This window comes from Carettochelys insculpta, chromosome 19 (assembly GCF_033958435.1).
Source record: "Carettochelys insculpta isolate YL-2023 chromosome 19, ASM3395843v1, whole genome shotgun sequence".
NCBI classification, from domain to species: domain Eukaryota; kingdom Metazoa; phylum Chordata; order Testudines; family Carettochelyidae; genus Carettochelys; species Carettochelys insculpta.
This window is the reverse complement of record NC_134155.1, coordinates 7,766,661-7,788,071: the sequence shown is the minus strand read 5'-3', so window position 1 is coordinate 7,788,071 and position 21,411 is coordinate 7,766,661. Positions and strand designations below refer to the sequence as shown.

General features: G+C 46.3%; 1 protein-coding gene across 2 annotated transcripts in view; it reads left to right on the top strand.

Annotated features, from left to right (window-relative positions):
• The first annotated feature begins 687 nt into the window (after nt 1-687).
• Nucleotides 688-21,411, top strand: part of CA4 (carbonic anhydrase 4) — a 33,337-nt gene continuing 12,613 nt past the window's right edge. Inside the window, exon 1 of one of the 2 annotated variants that reach the window (XM_075013871.1) lies at nt 688-735. In XM_075013871.1, coding sequence (XP_074869972.1) covers nt 720-735 — 16 coding nt within the window. In that variant the 5' untranslated portion in view covers nt 688-719. Of the gene's footprint in view, nt 736-3,529; nt 3,655-21,411 lie in introns of those variants that run through there. The other variant, XM_075013870.1, reaches the window with a different exon arrangement.

The following is a 21,411-nucleotide window of genomic DNA, read 5'->3' as shown; positions in this document are numbered from 1 at the left end:
GGGTTTTTTTTAATCTAGCTAATCTGGAATGGAAAAAGAGCACTCAACAACCCTTCATTGTTACAACTTTATTTATAGTCAGCATCTCCCTTGGGGGGGGGGAAAGTCCATGCATCACAGATCAGCGAGGAGATATCAAATTGTTATTATTGGCCCCAAACCTTATTCCGGAAAGACACCAATTGAAAGCAAAGGCAGATCTGCCCAAGGATAAACTCAGAAGTGTCTGCAGGATCTGGCCTGTTATTATTACCCTCTAACACCCAGTAGAGGAGCCTTGCCTCAGGGGCTTCCAGTGTGAAGCCTCCATCAAGACATTCGGATGGGGCGATGCTGGAGCAAGTGATTTCACTGGCCGGGGAACAAGGAGAAATGTACTGCAGACTTTTACTGGGTAACTCTTACATTTCCTTTCAAACTGGCTCACTTCTGATGGAGGGGGTCAGAGCCAGCATTCCCTGTAAGCTGAGCACGTGGGTCGTTGTGCAGGAGGGATTCTGGTGCAGCCCGAGAGCCCACTGCTACCAGCATGTGTTTCTATTGGTGGTGCACGTCTTGGCACACATAAAATTTATTCCACACTTGGATAGAAAAAAGTTGGAGGTAACAGTGGTCAGAGCCACAGCATATTCATCTCCACCTGCCCTTTGTTCCCCTGCCTGATGGAGCCAGTAGTGGGCAGACAACTCCTGTGGTATCCAAGCCAAGAAGTCCAGCGCATGCATCTAGCTACAGGTAAGCAGGGAGGCAAAAATCTTCTATTTTCATGCATGGCTGAGTAATTATCTGGCCCCAACTCTGATGCATACAGCATGGTTGGAACACATATGCTGCACAAAGGAAAACACTGCTCTCTAGTCGTCTTGGTCATCACGCTTGTCTTGGGGGAGCGCAAAGTCTGCCTGTGAACCGGTCCCCTTGACTCAGGGCGTGCAGGCAGTGGAAGAACCTGTGCCGGCGAACTCAGCCAGCTGAAGAGTTGAAGCACTTTTTTACGGATGAATGAAAAAGTTTTGCTCTCATTTGACTGTACCAGCTTGAAACTCTACACACATCAGCAGGGCCAGCTTCAGGGAGGGCTGCACCCTGGTCGAGTTTGTATTTTGGTCTGCCCCTGCTCTCACCCCTGGCTCCCAAGGGCTCTCCAGGCTTCTCTTGCCCCATTCACCTGCTTCCTCCTCCAGCGTTTAATTTGCACTGAAGGAGAGGCCAGAACTCAGCCTTGGCACAAATTAAGCACTGGCAGGGCAACCCAATACCAGCGTGTGCTGGCCAGGTGCCCAGTTCTGAAGCCATGCCACTGCCGGTAGCAAAGCAGACATAAGGGTGGGCTGGTGTATAGTGTACTGCTGCCCTTATCTCAGCACTGCTGCTGTGACTTGTGGGGCCTGGGATGTGGCTTGGGGTGGACATCACACTGATACATGGGAGCTGCCGGGAGTCCCGCCTCTGCCCCTGCCCAAATGTGGGGACTTGCCCCTCTCTGCCCAGTGCTGCAGCTGGGCCTGGTGGGCAGAGTCAGGGGCTAACCCTGTGCCAGGGGAGGAGGCGGGGGGGCTGGTCAGCAGAGATGAAAATGAGCTGGTGCCCCCATTGCGCTGCTCTGGTGAGGTGGAGCCGGGGGCCAGGGTGATCCACTTCAGGGGGAGACACAACCCCTCTCAGCCCAGCTCCTGCAGTTCTCCCTGAAGCTGGGCTCTGCTACAGGCTGGTGAAAGGGGCCAGCTGGGCGTTCCCCCCTGCCACCAGTTTGAGACTTCCCCAGGGCTGAACTCCCCCAGGCACCATTTAGGGAGTGAAGGGACTGGGGCCTGAAGCTCCTTCGCCCAGGATTGGTAGCAGGGCTGCTGGTGGTTATTCCTCTTCCTGTAGGGGAGCAAGGGCAAAGCGCCCCTTGGGCTGTGTTCCCTTCCTCAGGCTGGGCAGGGCTGGGCCAGGCCAGGGGCAGGTGAGTGGGAACTTCCCTTTCACTTCCTCACAGGGACAGGTAGGCGGAAGAGCCAGCAGCCTGGGTAGGAATGTTGGGGATGGGAACTGGCTCTGGGACAAACCCCCCTACCCCAACCCTGCTCAGATCACCAGGAGAAGAGGGGTGGGCGTGCAAAGCAGGGCAAACAGGAGCAAATAGGAGCACCCCCTCAGGCAGAACAAGGCAAGCCCCAAGGGCCAGGTGGGGAGTGTGAGGCGTATGTATTTATGCCCTCCCCCACCATTTTTACAGGGCCTCTGGCCAATGTATCTATCCCTCCCTTCCCCTTGGCCAGCTGGAGGTGTGTGTGGGCATGGAGGGAAGAGATATCCCCATCATTACCCACCCACCTGAAGTCAGAGCCACCCACTTGTCTCATCCTGGCTACATCACGTATGAGACGTATCTAAGGTGCACCCACTGGCACATCACCCTGGGCTGCAGCCTTGGTCACCCTGGTCAAAGGCTGGCAGTATACATAAAGTGTCTGGCAAAATACATGACAGAGAGATAGCTGTGTTAGTCTCTATTCTATCAAAACAAAAAAAACCAGTCAAGTAGCACGTTAAAGACTAACAAAATAATTTACTAGGTGATTAGCTTTCGTGGGGCAGACCCACTTCTTCTGTCCCATGAAAGCTCATCACGTAATAAATTATTTTGTTAGGCTGTGTCTACACTTGCTTTCCTCTTTCGAAAGAGTCATGCAAATGAGGGAAATAAAAAATGCAAATGAGGTGCAGATTTACATCTGGCACCTTATTTGAATATTCTTATTTCGAAATAGCTTCCTTCGAAAGAAGAAAACCAGTATAACCACTACTCTTTCAAAAGTAAACCCCAACTTTGAAAGAATTCTTCCCTTTTTTTATGGGAAGAAGGATTCTTTCAAAAATGGGGTTTACTTTAGAAAGAGCAGTGTTTACAGTGGTTTTCTTCTTTCGAAATAAGCTATTTTGAAAGAAGAATATTCTAATGAGGTGCCAGATATGTAAATCTGCACCTCATTTGCATTTTCAATCTCTCTTATTTGCATGCCTCTTTCGAAAGAGGAATGTAAGTGTAGACACAGCCAGGGTTTTTAAAGTGCTACTTGACTGCTTTTTTGTTTTGGCAAAATACATGAAAGCCAAATGGTGCTTGGTGAAACAGGGATTATTGCTGTGCAAAGAAATCCTGCTTTTCGCTCTCTTAACCCTGCTCCCAGTCCGAGTGGCTTCTTATAGCACTGACCATCGTAGGCAGAATCTCACTCAATCTGAAGGTCACACAAAGCATCAGAGATGCGGCTATCGTTAAATGGATAGAAATTTAACGCTAAGCTAATAGTTTACAAGATATCAGACCAGTCAGTAAACCATCTGCCGTTTAGCTCCAGACTGACTCAGTGCTGAAAAATCTTAGCCTGTCCATAATTCTAGTCCGGGAGAACTTAATAAATTAAAGCAAATCCGGAACAGTGTATACCTGGAGAATTTAAAAAGGGGAGGAGTCCACCTTCCTGCTACGAATATCAGGACTGACCACGACTAGTGACTGCTCTATAAAAGTCCCAGAGCAGAAATATGATCACATACTCATTGATTCTAGCCTCCTCACAGATCTTATCTAACATCGGAGACAGATAATGGAATTGCTTTTCCTTGTTTTCCTCTGTCTGCACATTGCCAGCACAGCAACAGAAGGTAAGAAGATGACGCTGTTCTTCCCACCCTTGCATATCACAGTTCCTCATATATTATTATTTGATTTTTAAGCCCCCTTGCATTCCCTTGAAAGTTTTTAACCCTTCCCAATAATACAGCTGAGGAATTTGTATGTGTTTGTTTCTCTCTCATGTCATTTGTGGCTTGGAATCACAAGTGGATGTATTCTGTTACTTTTGGTTTACTTTACCTTTATGGGTCTAGTAATTTTTCACCCAAAGAAAATCCAACAGATTTTATTTTACCTCCATATGGAATTATACTTTCCAAAGACTCAGTAAAATACATTTTCTTTGCCTGTGTATTATACTGATTTAAATAGTATTTAACTATAGGTAGCCTAATTATTTTATTTTTCTTCTAATAATGCTATGATCTCTTATAATTAAGAAATGAACAAATGCAGGTTCTTTCTCTTTGTCTTATGCTACTTTAGCGTGGCAGAGCCACATGTTTTGATTAAAAAGTAACAGTCATTTATAGTTGTTTCTGTTTATTTAAATTTTACTACCCATTGATGATGACTGTGTTAATGATCTATATATAATCAGCAATGTATAAAATTCTGATGGCTTTTATATGCTTATATTGGATCAGGAATGCAGGACTATTCAATAATATCTTTTCCCATGTAAATATCAAAGTTAATAATAACCACAAGAGTCCTAAGGTAGGAATGAAGAGTTTGAGGGGTTTTGTCCTAAAAAAGAGCAAGCCACATCATTAAAAAAAGATTCAGTATTATTGGAGGTATCAAATATATTACTGCACTAGAGCTCAGAGTTTGTTAAAGGGACCCAACTTTCAACAAGATAAGCCAGCTCAAAATCCACTGGCCAGGCTAGCTTAAAGAAGCAAATGTTGAATGCGAGGAGGACAGTGTTGAAACCTGAACAGCACACTACGTGTTAACCCAAAGAGGGTATTTTTAATTCTTCAAAGCAACCAGCTAGTAATTTACCTTTCCCACATCCATCCTTTGAGAATGGCATTGCAGTACAAACAGTTGCAGTGGCTCAATCTGACCATTGTGGGTCTTCTATCTCCAACAACCTCCTTCCTATAAGCCTCTTCATCCACATCCAGTACACACACACACAAACAAAACAAGCCTCTGCTTTTCAAATATATTCAGCAACTGATATAGCTCCCACTTTCTTCAAACTCCACAACTAACACACACCTCTCTTGCTGCACTCTTTTAAGTAAGAGGCATTGAAAATACTATCGTTTGCTGTGTTCACCAGAGAGAGTTTAAGTTACTGGGGCTCTGTTTATACTTTTGCGGGGGGGTCTCCCTAGACATGACTGATCAGAGCTGGATTATGACAGGGCCATAGCCTGGGGACTCCAACTCCTAGGAAGTCTGGATTTTTGGTAATAGAATAATAATGTCACCACTACCATCACCATGATTCTCTTTTCATGCTAATATCTTAATTTATCTACTCTATAATAGAGCACTTTATTGTTATCCCAATATTATCGAGAGGGAAACTGAGGCACAAGGCTGAAACAGGTTTCCCTAAGTCAACTGGAAGCCAGGAACAGATCCGAGACTAAAACCCAGCAGTCCTAGCTTCCTACCCTCGGCCCATGCTGTCTCTCAGTATGGTAGCATCTCACGAAACATCAGAAATAATGTAATGATGATAATTGGCTCTTACAAATCAATAATGATTCCATCAACAGCAGCATAGTGTGCCCCCAAAGCATTCCATACCCTTGCCTCCTGAGAAGCATTGGCCCTGGATTTAGGGTCTTGAGTCTACTTGGGGTAAGCCTGAGCAGGGAACTTAAAGCGTTTTGATATTCCCCCTGAGCGCTGAAGGGAGAGCAACCATTTACAGATTTATCACACCACACAATTAGTTTCTGGAACTTGGAAGGACACTAAGGCTATGTCTGCACTGGGCAAATTAAGTCGACTGCGGATACGCAATTCTAGCTACGTCAATTGTGTAGCTAGAATCAACCTATCTGCCCTCGGCTAACTTGGCCATCCCTGTTGAAGTAACTCTCCCGTCAACCTCCCTTACCCCTTGTGTTGTGTGAGGAACACAAGGGTTGACCGGGATCCCTCAGAGGTCAATTTTGTGCATCCCTAGCAGAGGTGTGAAATCGAACCCTGGAAGATCAACCCTGAGCGGGTCGATCTTCTGAGCTAGTGTAGACATAGCCTTAGAAGAGTGAGAGGTACATGAAAAGAACACACAGACAGGATAGCCATGGAGGCCAGAGGAGGAAAGAAATTGTTGACAGCCCTCCCTGCCTATCTCCCCCATCCAACACATGATTAAACATCACTAAAAAGCTTATCAAAAGCATGATTTCCTCCCCATAGTTCCCTTGGCTACTACAATCCAGGCAGACTTTTGATCTTAAGTGTATATCCTTAAGCAGGATACATTCCTAGGGGCTTCCTTTTCTTTCTTCCCAGTAAATTTTCAGGGGGTGGCTGCCGGCACTCCCAAAGCCTTACCCGAGTTGGCCTGTGACTGTTCGTACATACGGTGCCTGGTGCCAAACTCAGCAGACCCATTGTAAGCACAAAGGAAGGAAAGCCCACGTTCTGCAGGTTCTTGAGCGTGTGCCAAGAACAGGGGGACACTCAGCCCAATATTTTACTGTCCTCTCTGTTCTCCTCATCACCCTATAAGCCTGCAATGCCTGGGAATGGATAGCTCCGTAATCTGTGGTGAGGCAGTGAAAATATTCAAACATTTATACTGTGTTCTATAGTATCAAAGTAGTGTATAAATACTAACACATCAGCCCGCTTGGCAAATGTCAGCTGTGCCATTAATCATTAATGAGCTTTATAGAAGTGGTTATTAACAGAGTAATACTTCCGCTTTAGTCAAGCCTGCAGAATAGGCAACTCCATACCCCATTGGGGACAAAGGATTTGGCCCAAAATGGAGGGCTTCTGTGACCAAGAGAAAGGTGCAGATGGCCGGCTTGGTAAAGAGATAGAAAAGGGAGATGATAGGCGGAATAGAGGGGAATTTAGGACATATTCTTTCATCTTTTTAAAATTATGATAAAGTTGGAAGCTAAAGTACAGCGAGTTCAGTCTAATGAATACCTGAATACTAAAAGTGCAGTGAAAAATAAAACAAGGCAGCCCAGGCATTATAGTATTTTATACCAGTGTTTCTCAAGCAGGGTTACGAGTACCTGAGGGGCTTCACCAAGGTATTCCAGGGGGGTACATCATCTCAAGATATTTGCCTAGTTTTCCAGCAGGCTACATACATAAAACTCTAGTAAAGTCAGTACAATCTAAAAGTTCATTTGGACGATGACCAGTTTCTACTGCTTCATATGCCTTACGCTGAAATGTAAGCACAATATTTCTATTCCTATTTATTTATCTGATGAGGAAAGTCAGCCAGTTTTCAGTCATTGTCTTCTGTGATAGTTTTGTATGTTTTTGTAAGTAAGTAGTTTTGATGTGAGGTGTAACTTGGTGGTATGAAAAGCAAATCTCACTCTTGAAGAGGGTACAATAATTTGGAGGTTGAAAGGCACTTGTTTCAAGACCTCAGATTACCTTAGGGTCATGTTTCTTAACTGGTGGTACATGTCTCTTTAGGGGTATGCGAGAGAAGTCTGGGGGGGTTCTTATAATTTTTTTTGTAAAAAGGGTTCTTTCTTAGGCCACATCTAGGCTTCAGGGAAGATCAATGCAGCCGTGGTTGATCACCCAGAGCTCGATTTAGCGTGCCTGGTAGGGATGCGCTCCATCAAACTCACAGGGTGCCCCTGTCAGCCCCAGGATGCCTCCTCTGCACAAGGAATAAGGGAATTTGATGGAGCAAATGCTCCCATCGACCTCGTGCAGCAGAGCCCATGCAAAAGTGCAAATTAAGATATGTTGACTTTGACCCTGTTGTTAAAGTAGCTGGAGTTGTGCATCTTAATTCAATCTTCCCCATTAGTGGAGACCTGGCATTAGACACATCCATTTTTATGAGACAAGGTAACAGAGGGTGTGGCTACACTGCAAAGCTATTTCAGAATGACAGCCACCATTCCCAAATAACTTTGTGAGCGTCTAAACTGCTCAACCAAACTGCTATTTCCGAAAAATTTCAAAATAGCGGACAGCTTATTTCAAATTCTATAAACCTCATTCCACAAGGAAGAGCGCCTATTCTGAAACAGGTATTTCAGAACAGGGGCTGTATAGACAGGCAATGGGGCTATTTCAAAATAAGCTATAGTGCACCCAGGGGCTCTAATCTGAAGTAGGCTCTATTGTGACTGGATGCTCTGTTCCGAAATAGCTGAGCGCTATTTTGATATGCATTTTGTACATAGACGCGCTACTTCGAAATAAGCTATCCGGAAAATCTCTTCTAGAATATCTTACTCCGAAACAATGCTCCTGTGTTGACATAGCCCTGAGGCAGCCAAGGAGCCAACACCTGGTATATGACCTGGTTATCTGAAGTTGTCCCCAGTTGTAACTATTCCTAGATGTAGCATGTATTCAGGCACAAAATGGCTTTTTAAATGAATATACTTTTGGTGCACTGAATTAAAATTTAAAGGGTTATGGATAGAGCTGCATAGTGAGACGTTCCAGCTGCTCTTTAATTAAGGACTGGTTTGGGTGTTCTTACTGGCACTATGTCAGGAAGGCTCTTCAGAGGTTTTCAAAAGGACATTATTAGCCATGTACTAAACCAAACTTGAACAGTTTTAAACTTCTACAAGCCTAACTCCTCTAACCAAACAGACCTACTTTCCTTATACATGGGCAGAGAAGGAAGAAACTGTTGCCTCTCATAAGGTCCCTGTATATCCCTCCTTAGCTGTCTTATTATAAGAGGATGCTACTTTGCAGTCCTTCACGGTACACAGATGCCAAACAAAACAAACCAGCAGTCCTGTGGCACTTCAAAGACTAACAAAATAATTTATTAGGTGATGAACTTTCATGGGACAGACCCACTTCTTCAGATCTGGAAATTCTGAATGCTTGATTTTCAACCTTAACATTGTGCATATAATAAGTTTCTGCCCTGCCAAGCCTCTCCACTCCCCAAATTAAATACATCATCTTCCAGATAGCTTTAGTCTTCATCAAACCTCAGGAGTCAATTAATTCAAAACCTGGTTTTGCAAAGCCTCCGGCATGTTCTACAGTTTCGGAGCTTGTCTGCATGTGGAATTATTCATGGGTGGATGCTCTTATTCTAGCATCACCATGCCTTGTTCCTGCTTGTCATGACTTAATTAAGCTAAACAGGAATAAGGTCCTCTGATTCCAGAAAGCACATCCACATGTGGAGTCATTCGGGAATAGCGACTGTGCTTTAAACCCACACTGCGCCTTAATCTGAATTAGTTTTCATATGCTGACAAGGTCTTAAAGCATGACTCTTGTCATGTGACTATTGCTTACCACAATCAGTTCTTTAGCCTCCAACATTGTATGAAACAAGTTGCTCCCAGACCACCAGCTCCAGAACGTTCTCATCTTTTTAACAGATAAACAAATATTGCTGAGCATGCAGCGGCCAATGCCTGACCCCATGAGCAACAGACCAGCATCAGTCCTCCCTTGCTGGATACACGCTTTACTTCCTAAGCCAGAAAGGGGGTGAAGGCTCTCAAAAGAGTGCATTCTTTGCTGTGCCCATGCAACCATGGGCATCACAGTTTAAAATTCACAGGTTATTTTTCACTATCATGCAGTTTGTTTCTGGTAATATTTAATGACGGGGTGGAATTTCTTCTCGTACAAAGTGTACACCAGCACATCATTAATAATACTAATTTCAAGGGTCAGCCTCAGTGTGGTCAGTCTGTTGCACGTTCAGCATTCCATATGCACTCACCCCAGTTAGTTCCCTCTCATGCTGCTGTGTCATCACACTGCCTTATGTGCTTCTTCTCCAGCAACCCACAATGGGGGTGCCTCTCCACAGTTCTTCAATCCAATACACTCAGCCTGCGGGAGGAAAGGGAACAGCTGATTAGCCATGCTGGAGACATGTGGCATTGTTTCCCACTGTTTTCACTGCAAAGATGCTTTCCCTTGAAAGCACTTTCTGCTACAGCGCAGGGTGTCAGCATAAAAACCTGGCTAGACAGATACACCATTTGCCGGAAGCATAATTTCAAGACAGCCAGAGCATTTGCTGCACATCATCAAGGCAGCCAGATCTGAGACACTTTTGCTCACAAGCTCTCTACGTAAATTCTGGAGGCAGATGGGTATCTCAGTGAAGGGACTCAGGCTTTGGGGGGTGGGTGCATGTAAGTAGTTTTGGTTTCGGAGTGGGAGATTTGATTCTCATTATTGACCATTCTCCTCCTTTTGCCGTGGTGAGCAACCTGTGGCCCATAAGCCACCTGCCTGCCTCCTTTGCCCATGCACCTCTCGAGCACTGGGGCATTGGAGTCTTCACTTTCTGACTCCTCCCCCTTCCTACTAGCACTTTTGGAACACACCAATCACCTGATTGGTGCTCTTTCCCGACCCCGCCTCCTCTCTCCCCGAGCTGGAGCACTGTGAATCAGCTGTTCACAGTGTTCCAGCTCTGGAAGGCAGTGAGGAGGAGGCGCAGGGACAGCGCATGATCAGGTGATCCATGAAGGAGAGGGGCAGGGAAGTGTGATGCTCCAGTGCCCTGGTGCACAAGAAGCACGGGGAGGAAGGAGGGTCGTGGGGCTGCAGGTGGAACGCAGCCTGTTGTGGTCCACTGTGGTGGAGAAGGGCCACTCCTGCAGCCCACTCCTCATTCGTGACTGCCCGTTGCTGCTCTCTGGGCTGTCCTGGGCACTTTGTTTTTAAAAGACCAGCGCCCCTCATTAGATTTTTCACTCACATTGCCATGCACAGGTTTTAAAAGTCACCAACGCATAACAGCAAATAACTGCAAAACTAGACCAACGGGACAAAAGAATTTATTCCTTTTGAGAGGGGCTAGTAACAAGAGAACTCCCAAAACTTTATCTAGCCCTACCCTTTCACAACGGAAAAGAAGCAAGATACCATAGACCAGCGTTTCTTAAACTATGTTCTGTGGGATACTGGTGTTCCATGGACAACTCACAGGTGCGCCGTGGTGGTGTAGCAACTCGCAACAATGTGGGGCACATGTATATATTTCTGTTATTAACACTAGATACAATGTAACTTCTTCATTGCTATGATACCTGATTCAATTACTTCATTTTGGTTTTGCTGTTTGGATTTGGGTTGGTTTTTTATTTGGTCTGACAACATTTTTTTAAAGAAAATGTTCATAGGTGTTCCCTGTGCCTTTTTTGTTAAAAAAAAAAAAAAGAGGAGCCAGTACTTAGCAGCCAGCTCCCTACCCCCTACCCCACCCATGGCTGGAGCTCCTGGAGCTGCCAAGGCGCCCGTACTCAGTACCTGGAAGTACCAGCACAAAAGAAGCCCTGGATGTTCCGCGTAAAAAATATTATCATTTGGTGTTCTGTGGTCTCAGAAAGTTTAAGAAACACTGCCATAGAAAAGCAATTCACCTTAGCCCTACGTGTTTTTTTGAAGCCAGCTTCCCTCTTTGATAAGACAATCAACTTCACCACGAAAGCTTCATTTCTAAGGCATTTTATTGATGAGATAAGATCATAGGTCGTGACTGGAAACCTGCTTTTTCCTTCATCCCTCCCACAAGGGGAAAAGTTTTGAACACTGTAGAGTTAAACATTAGCAACTTCCTTCCTGGGAATGAAACAAGATGATTTGGTTCTTTCTTCACCTGGCAATGAGTTCATTTAAGTCACATGTGGCTAGGCTGAGATATATATAGTGATTACCTGGACAGTCAGATTAGATAAGAAATATGCAAAAGTCCACCATTATGGTATTATCCTTTTTCAGGCACTCATTTAAAGATCTGGAAGGCATATATTATAGCTCTCAGCCTTTTAAATGAACAGGTCCTTGTGGTGGAAGAGCTGAGTTCACAGGCCCATATGCAGGAATTTCTGGGGCGGGAGGTGTGTTTTTTTTGGGGCGAAATGTGTCCTGCAATTTTTTTAAATAAAAAGGAGTTCAAAATAGTCATGCACTGAACTTGCATAAGACAAGTTAATGAACACTTTGAGTGGAAGCAGCAATTGGTAAAATAATATTGTTACAACAGACTAGAATGTATGTGGGAATGAAGGTTTTATAGGAGATGCTTGCTGGGATCTCTCTGTAATATTGGAAGAAACACACAATATTCCAAAATTTTCCAGTCATCTGAGGGTGAGATCTGGGACAAAGCTGCCCACTCCTTGTGCACCCACATTCTCCACTCACAGTGCCACCCCCTTGCAGCAGCCCTCTCCAGGCACAGCAAGTGCTGTTTGGGGATCTCACAGCTATCCCCTTGTCCTCCTCCCTTTCCTGTTGCTAGCAGCCAAGGGCATTCTGGGAAATGTTCACCAATAGTTCACCGTCTTCTCAGTAACACGGTGCACTTCAATGAGACAATTCCACAGCACACCCACTTTTTTCAGCTGAATTGTTTGCTCAGAAACATCATATTTATTTACATTTACTGTGGTTACAGTCTTGCTAGAGAGGTTTGCAACACAGCAGTGCATGCAACAAGCTAAACAAGGATCACCACAGAATACGCTGTCTTGGACAGTGAGCACAGACCTGTTTTCAAAATCTGCTCAGTGCCACGCTAGGGATGTTGAGTAAACAAGTAACCACTGAAAGCAGCTCCCCTTCTCGCCAGCACATTGGAGCCTGCACACAGTATTTAAACTGCATCGTCAGCTCCAGCAGATTCCCATTTGGGTTGGGGAGTAGAGAGTGATGAACCCCCATGCCAGCTGGGAGTAAGGCAACCTTGCTGCCTGAGCCCCAGTGGTCATGGGGTCATCAATTCCTCCCTCGCCGCCTCCCTCCTGCAGTGGCACACTTGGACAGTTCCACACTGGTTGAAAACCACTGATGTGGTCCCTTCCCTACTCCAGGCCCAGCTCTCTAGGCAGGGAGCTGGTCAAAGAACTACAGCTCCCAGAATGCTTGGGTTCCCCCATCATGCCTGGCAGCCTCCCCTGGCACAGAGCAGCAGGGTGAAAGGGAGAGAAACCAGACATGTGGCAGGGGTGGGGTCGTCTGCACCCTTTCTGCTTACAGGCCTGTCCCGGTTTGGCCACTGAAGATGGCAGAGCTGCAGTTTTGGCAATGAGGACATCAATAAGGAAACAGGAGATGGAGCATCAGGGAATTCCCCCGGTGGGCTGCCAAAGTCCAAGAGATAAGGCCGAGGGAATCTCTGGGGAAAAGCGCACCCAAGCAAGGAAGCAAGCATTTGGCTCTGAAACAGAAGTGGGCATGGTGGTAAGTCTCTTGTGGTTTGGAAACAAGCCAGACTCTTACCCTGATTGTGCCAAATAAAGTTGTCACACAAAGGGAGAAGCTCTTGAGAACCAGGGAGACTTGATCGAACGGCTCTCTGTCCCGAGTTGGTAAGGCCACACATGTGTAAGGATCAGTATTGGAGGCTGACCAACCTATCAAGGTGGGCAATCACAACTCTGAGATGAGCAGCACTTTAGGGTCAGGCCAGAAACATAAGGTGGCCCAACACAACTCTTGCTGATGGTGACGGTGATGACCTCTAAGCCATTGCATGCAAAACACTGCTAGTAGAGATAACAGGCCATGGTCCTTCTTGATGTAACACAGCTAGTTGCAGGCAGACTCACCAAGAGGGGGAAAAGAGGGCAATTGCCCTGGGGCTCCGTGTTTCAAAGGAGCACAGAACTTTGGCCGCCGCAGCTACTACATTGGCAGTGGTGGCACCTGGAGCTCCCAGCCCTTTCGAAGGGTTGCAGCAGCACCATTCTGCACAGGTGTAGGGGGTGTTTCCCAGTGCCATGGTCCTGGCAGTGCTAAGGGCTGACTGCCATAGGCCCCCACACTTTCCACCCTTTGCCCCACCCTGCCAAGCCCACCTCACTCTGTACTTCATGGTGGCTGTCAGCCCTGCTGGTTGCAGGCAAGTTCCGTCAGGGATGGATTTCCGCCAGTGTTACCAGAACAACATGTAGGTCAGTTGAAGTATTTTTTTTTAAAACTAATGTCAGGAAGATCATCTGAATGCAGGATCTCCTCCATTTACTGGGAAATACAAGAGCTGTCAAAAGAATTGTGATGCAGACAAACAAGGTAGAGACCAGCTTATGCCAAGGTCACCTGCCTTTCTTGGCAACAGAAAAGTACATAGCTGGAACTCAACTGCCTCATCTGGGTGTTAGGATTGTTAAAAATAGAGAGTTATAAAATATAGAGAGTGATAATGATGTACTTCATGCTTAGACTTTATGGAGTGCTTGGTATGGTGCTGCATACTTTAATCTCACTTATAATTAGGACTCTACCACACTCACAGCTATGAAAAATGTGTGATGGACCATGAAATCTGGTCTCCCCGGTGAAAGTTGCTCTTCTGTGTGCTTTTACCCTATACTATACAGATGGCACGGGGACACCAGCACATTTTTTTAAACTGGGGGGGGGTCCTGACTCAAAACAGCGTTGTAGGAGTGTTGCAGATTTGTTTTAGAAGGGTGCAGTATTGCTATGATTACCTATATGCTGTCTGCAGAGCTGTGTGGCCAGAGAGTGATGGTAGTTGGCCAGCAGCAGAGAAGTGGCCAGACCCTACCATGCCACCTTCACTTCTGCGCTGGTGTCTTCAGAGCTGGGTGGCCAGAGACTGGAAGGGGCTGATGGAGGGCCCTGCTTTGCAAGCAGCTGTGCAGAATTAAGGGTGGCCATACCGTACTATTCCTTCCTTACTTTGCTGCTGCTGCTGGCAGCAGCTCTGCCTTCAGAGCTGGGCTCATGGCCAGCAGCCATCTCTCTCCAGCTGCCCATCTTTGAAGATAGTTGCAGCACCAGCAGCAGCACAGAAGTACCCCTCCCACACACACAATAACCTTGCAACCCCTCCTCTCTCTCTCGCGCACACACACTCACACAACTACTTTCTGGTTCAGGACCCCTATAATTATAGCACTGTGAAATCTCTGATTTAAATCCAGGTTGAACCTCTCTAATCGGACATTGTCTTGACTGGCAACACCTGTGGTCCAGCAAGATTTTAGTTAGCCAGATATTCACTTATCACGAATGCAGCCAAGTTTCCCGTGGTCCCATAAGGTACGTTTACGGCCACCAGTCCTGGCTCTCAGTGTTCTGTGCTGTTATTTAGCTGTAATTACCCCTAAATGTCTTCTAAGAGCCCAGCAAGCAGTGGAAGTGTTAGTAATGCTGCTAGACAATATCAACCTCCCATGGTCTGGAAAATTCTCTGGTTTGGCAGCGGCAGAGCTTGAGGGTGCCAGACTAGAGAGGTCCAACCTGTCGCTGAAATCACAAAATGTACAATTTGTAAAAATCCTGTGACCATGGAATTGGCCAGAGTGGACAGTGAAATTTGGTCAGTCCCTACTTACAATATGGGATGCAGGTACTGTCAGATAATATTGGCATTGCAATTCTCCATACCTGTAAATCACCAGAGGAAAGTGATAGGAATTAGTATGCAATAAACCTTCCAACAGAAGATGTCAGGACCTGCTCAGCAGACAAGACCAGAGGAAAAAGGGCTTCGTTGAGTGATCTCCCCAACCCCTACTCTGGCCTGCCCAGGCAGAAAAGAAGTGTCAGTGATTTCCAGTCGTCAGCTGAGCTGGCAGCTCTGAGACATGGGAGAAGAGCTAAAAATCCCTGACAAGGAGAAATTGTATCCCTGTATTTCTTGGGCTCTCAAGGGTAAAGTTCTAGAGGCGTAAACAAGAGAGCTCGAGAGTTCAGCCTGAGTTAGCTCTATGGGACAGCTAGAGCTATTGCCTTTTGAAATTTAACACAAACTTAACTGGTTTGTGTGTATGTTTAGCTGCTTTAACCTTGTAAAATCACTTTTTTCTTTTTCCTAGTTCCTACAGCTTCAGATACATTATTGTGGGATTGGCTACCAGCACTACTTTTTGTGGTTGTTGTTGTGTGATCTTATGTGCAACTGTCCAGGAGGAAGTGGCTCATCTTTGGGGACAGGGAGTAACCTGAATAGTGCTGGGCTTTTGGGTGCAAGGGACCAGGCCTGCCAATGCAGAGCATGGGGGCCAACTGTACTGGGACATGGAGATTCAAAGGGGCCCAGAGCTCCCAGTGGAGCCTGGAGCCAGCCTTCCCACTAATTTTTTCCACCCGTGGGCAGACTACATTTTGTGCGGATGCTCACCACCAATAGAAACACATGCTGCCGCCTGTGGGTGCTCTGCTGATCAGCTGGGTGGCACTCGACTCTCTCCTGGGCGGTTGTCCAAGTGCTCAGCTTACAGGGAACCCTGGCTGGAATTGCCGCCGGAACATTATTCTGTGCGTCTCTGAAGGCTGAGGGTTTGTGGCATGCCATGGTCTGGGCAGCCACTAAGGGCTGACGGCCTTTGGCCCCACCCCTTCCACTCTAGACCCTGCCCCTTCCGGGGTGTGGATCCTCACACCCTGCCTCATGACTCACAGCACGTCAGTGCTCCCTAGGGAGCCTCTACCACAAAGGGCCTAGGTGACAGAATAGATTGACTTACCCAAGAAGACAGTTGGCGACCCCTTGGTTAGGGCGTTACAGTGCCTGAGGCACTTACACTTAATACCGATTGGTGACATCTAAGTCTAGAACTTGCAGCCAGTTTGGGGTTTGTGCCCTGCCTCTTAACAGTCTCTCAGGAGATTGGTACTCAAGTGCATGAGCCAATGAACGAGAGCTTGATAAGGATAATGAAAAGAGGGAGACAGCAATCTAAGAGGACTCAAACAAAGGAGACAAATGCTTATCCAGACAGAGGGGAAATTAACAAAAGAGCAGGAAGGGACGCACATTCTCACTGTCTCTCTCTCTGGGGGCACACAGGGCCAGAAAGCTTTCAAAATCGACCAGATTTAATAAACATGTTTAGCAATAATGAATAGATAACAATATTTGGCATCTTTCAGCCACGGGTCTCCAATCACCATACAAGGATGGCAAGGATCAGAGAGGTGGCTGTGTTAGTCTGTCTCTTCGAGAACAACGAGAAGTCTTCTGGCACCTTATAGACTAACAGATATTTTGGAGCATAAGCTTTCGTGGGAAAAGACCCGCTTCATCCGATTCACTCACGCATCTGATGAAGAGGGTCTTTGCCCATGAAAGCTTATGCTCCAAAATATCTGTTAGTCTATAAGGTGCCACAGGACTTCTTGTTGTTCTCATACAGGGGTGGGTAACCGCTCATTTAATTTCTCTCTTTTATTGGTAAGCAAACTAAGAACAAAGCAATTAAAGGAATTGGAAAAAGTCATGGAGTAGTTCGCTAGCGAGGATGAGGACTAGACGCTAGGTAGGTTGATTGCCAGGCAGGCGTGCTGTTCACTAAACTATTTAAACAGCGGTGGGTTGGGTTTTAACTAAACAGAGCTGCCAGCCCTTCCTTGATAGCTGAAACAAACAATAATGTTCACAATCAAAAACAAAACAATTAACAACAGTATTGTTTCACGGCTGCATTGGAGCCAAGAATTACTTTGAGCCAGGAAATCAGTGGTAAACTGGACAGTGTAAAAACAGAGATAAGTGAGCCCTTATTTGCCAAAAGCACCAACAGATGTGGCCACCTTGAACTTTGTGCTTGCTGATGTAAGAATGAGCAGACTTGTAACGTCTGCGTCACATCACAGCTTGGCCTGGGGGGGTGGGCAGGCAAAATTCATCATGGGGGCCTCCTGTAATTCAGATGGCTCAGATGACTTAGAGGCCCCTCCCGATCCCCTCACAGCAGAGCACTGCATGCTGGGCCTTGAGGGCTGCCCTGAAGAAAACGTTGCATTCAGGGCCAGCTGGACACGTGGCTTTCAGATCTTGGCTGGTTGCCTATCCTGCCCAGGCTTGGGTGAAGTGTGGGTGCTCATGGCTTAGCCCATTGGGGCCATTCAAGTTGACTAAAGTTTTGGGAACTAGGACCTGAATCCATCCAGCTGAGAGCTAAACCAGTCTGTTGGGTCGTTACAGCACCTGTGAGCACGATTTGGCAGGTCTCCTTGAAAGAGACACTCGTGGGAGGGAATAGCAGCCTTTCAGTTCCAAAAAAGCATTTCCTTTCATTGTCCTGGGCAGACACAGTAAAAGATACAGCAACCTTGGAAAAACAGGAGCTGAAGGGAAAAACATTTCTGTGAACGAGGCTAGGAAAAGCTTTGTCAACAAGCTTTTCTTTGCCACCTTCTGGCTTTGAGGCCTTGGATGGTTTTTTCAAGCCAGGTTATATTCCTTCTGAAGCTTTGCATATCTCAGTGGAAATTAGAAAGTCATTCAAGCTCATTGTAATTTGAAAAGATAGGAAACCAATTCCAGTGTTTGTGAAAGAGAGCAAATCAACAGCCAAGGCAGAGAAATTCTCCATTTGTACAACTACCAGCAGCAGAGCAACTGTTCTACCACGAATGTCACCTGAAGAGAGATTAAAAAGATGGTGACTTTTCATCTTAGAAAAGAGGAGGCTAAGTGGGGATAAGGTAGAGGTCTATAAAATCATGACTGGTGTAGAGAAAGTGAATACGGAAAAGTTATTTGCTTATTCCCATCACATAAGAACTAGGGGTCATCAAGGGAAATGAACAGATTGCAGGTTTAAAACTAACAAAAGGAAGTTTTTCTTCACACAGCGCACGGTCGGCACATGGAGCTCCTTACCCAAGAATGTTGTGAAGCCCAGGACTTTAACAGGGTTCAACAAAGAACTAAATACATTCATGGAGGTTAGGTCCATCAACAGCTATTAGCCAGGATGGGTAGGAATGGTGTTCCTGGCCTTTGTTTGTCAGAGGCTGAAAATGGATGATAGAGGAGGGATCACTCAATGACTACTTGTTCTGTTCTCTCCCTCTGGGGCTTTTGGCATTGGCCACTGTGGGAAGACAAGATACTGGGCTACCTTTGGTCTGACCCATTATGGCCATTCTTACCTTAATGTCAAAGGAGCCAACCAAGCCACAGTTCTGTGCAGAGAGTAGGAGGTTTCCTTTGGTTGTTGCTGAGCCTGTTTGCTGCCTTCCCTTTCCCCTTCAGATTGCATCCAGTAGGAAGCAGAAGCAGCAAGGAAGCACTACCTGGTGGCCAAGAATCTCTGGATTTGCCCACTGAGTGTTAACGGGATCAACCACAGATGGGTGGGAAGAAAAAGCTGAGAGCTGGCTGTAGGAAAAGGCGTTACGAGGCCAGAGAAAGGGGAAAAGGAGAATGAGGGATGGACTAGGCGAAAGAGATGGACAAGGTGAGGAAAGGAGAAAAAGAGGGTTCAGAGGGAGGGAAGAGCTGGGAATCAGGAGGGTCTGTAAGAAGCAAGAGGGCTCAAGACAGGATCCATAAAAATATGCAAAAAAGGCTGTAGGGTAGAAGGACAGGCTAGACAGGGGTTTGCAAGAGAAACCAGGATGAGATGGCTGAAGCAGAGCTAGGAACTGGAGACCAGGAAGACAGTATCTGAAGGCTGTATACACCAGGGAAAGCATGGAATGATACAGGGTGTTACTAGGAGAGAAGGGTACAGAGAAGCAAAGGGAAAATGTGAACTGTACCCCGTAAAATGGTTTCAGAGAGTGAAACAAGAGGCACCCAACTGCTTTAGATATTTAAAACTGACCTAGACAATACACCCTTGGGCTATGGTGTCCAACCAGTTCTGAAGCAGTAGGCACTATAGAGAACTAGACACATCATTCTGAAAATGTATTCTTGCTCAAGCCAACTTGCCACACTCAACCAAAGAGCTGCATGTGATTAGTGCACTCACACCCTGGTCCTGTAATATGATCTGTCAGCCCAAACCGCAGCTGTGATATGCAGCTTATTTCTGAACATCTAAAACAGGGGTCAGCAAACTTTCTGAGGCAGAGTGCCAGAATTTGACCTTTTGACCTCTGTGTATGGTCCGAGTGTTGGTGACACTTTTTTAAGTCACTAATAGTCCTACTTACAAGAGCTTCATTATTAAATAAATAAAGATGCGGGGCTTTCCCGCTTAGGTGGTGGTTGGTGGCATTAGCTGCTCTTTTGTTAATCCACAGGCAGCCTGGTTGACAGCAAGCTCCCAGCTGCATAGGGCAGAAGGGGCGGGACTGAGCTCCTGCCTCACAGGCCGATTAAAATTGGCTCAAGAGCCCCTCTTGGCACCTGTGGTGGGGGTTGCTGACCCCTGGTCTAAAAGGTGCATAAAAAGCCTCCCCCCCATAGTCAGATGTTGATCCAAAGCGTACAAACAAATGGCACAAATTGCATACAAGTTATTAAACACCCAAATGCTATGCTTCAGCGCCTGGTGTGAAAGTAACTTAAAAGTCCTTACAGGGACTGTCCTATCACAACACAGTCTCTACCAGCTGTTGTCGCAGCTCAGCCAGTTCTTGCTGGAGCTGCTCACCAGGGCTCACCCGCTTACTTTCACCTCTGCTCAGTTACGCTACGTGGCGTGGCCAGCAACCAGCAGCGGCTGCCGAGGTCTGGACTTTCTCTCATCTGCTCCAGTTACTTTTCAGCACCTGGATGTGCAGGTTCCGTGGTTAGAGATCAAAGGTTCTTCTTGGGCATCCACCTGCCCACTCAGACCAGGACTGAGACCCACAGTTTCTTTGGACACAGGTCACCAAACCAGTTGACGCTGGCTAATGGGGCTGGATTCGAACAGGTGACTCTGATGAAAGGAGCCTTCACTCACTACCCATTTCCAGAGGCCTTTTCTTCAGGATGTGAGGACAGTGGATTGGGATCATTAACACCATCTGAGTGATGCCTCTTTGCTCTCAAGCAGATTGCCCTTATTCCTCTATGACCCTGTTTGCGTGGCTTTTGTCCCCTTAGAGCCAAAGCTCCACAGAGCAGCCACTCTGTATCCACCCAATGAAATATGCCCGTGAAACACATGTAACCCACACACATAATGGCATCTAGACCAGTGTTTTTTTTAAACTGTGTTCCGTGGAACACTGATGTTTCAGGAGCAACTCACAGGGGTGCTATGAGTGTCTGACTTATTTTGGAGATCATATGCAGATGGTATAGATTTTCTGTTCCTAAACCCATACAATGTTACTTTTTCATTGCTATGATACCTGATTAAATTACTTCCTTTTGTTTTTGCTGTATATGCTGCTGTCTGTTTGTTTGTGGGGGAGGGTCTGACAAGCACTAAGCTCCTGAGGTACCAGGGTCGAATCCACCTGTGGGCAGTTACACTTGCATTCCTCAGTTCTAAATCTCTTTGAATACTAATATTTTATGCAGCAGTTACGCCTAGGAGGTGCAGTCATGGAACACCTCCCTGCGCAAGGTGCTGTACAAATATGGGGAAAAAGCCAGCCCCTCACACTCACAATACGTGAAGTGGTAGGTGTGAGAGGGAGTCCCAACTTTTGTTTGACGTGTTGCATTCTCAGCTCCATCTAACACATGCATTGGCCTTAGTCAGAAAATTTCTGGGCAGACAAAGGTAAAACAATCATTTCATCTCTGAACAAAGGTTGCCCTCTAAGGCTACGTCTACACGTGAAGCCTACTTCGAAGTAGCTTATTTCGATGTAGCGACATCGAAATAGCCTATTTCGATGAATAACGTCTACATGTCCTCCAGGGCTGGCAATGTCGATGTTCAACTTCGACGTTGCACAGCACCACATCGAAATAGGCGCAGTGAGGGAACATCTAC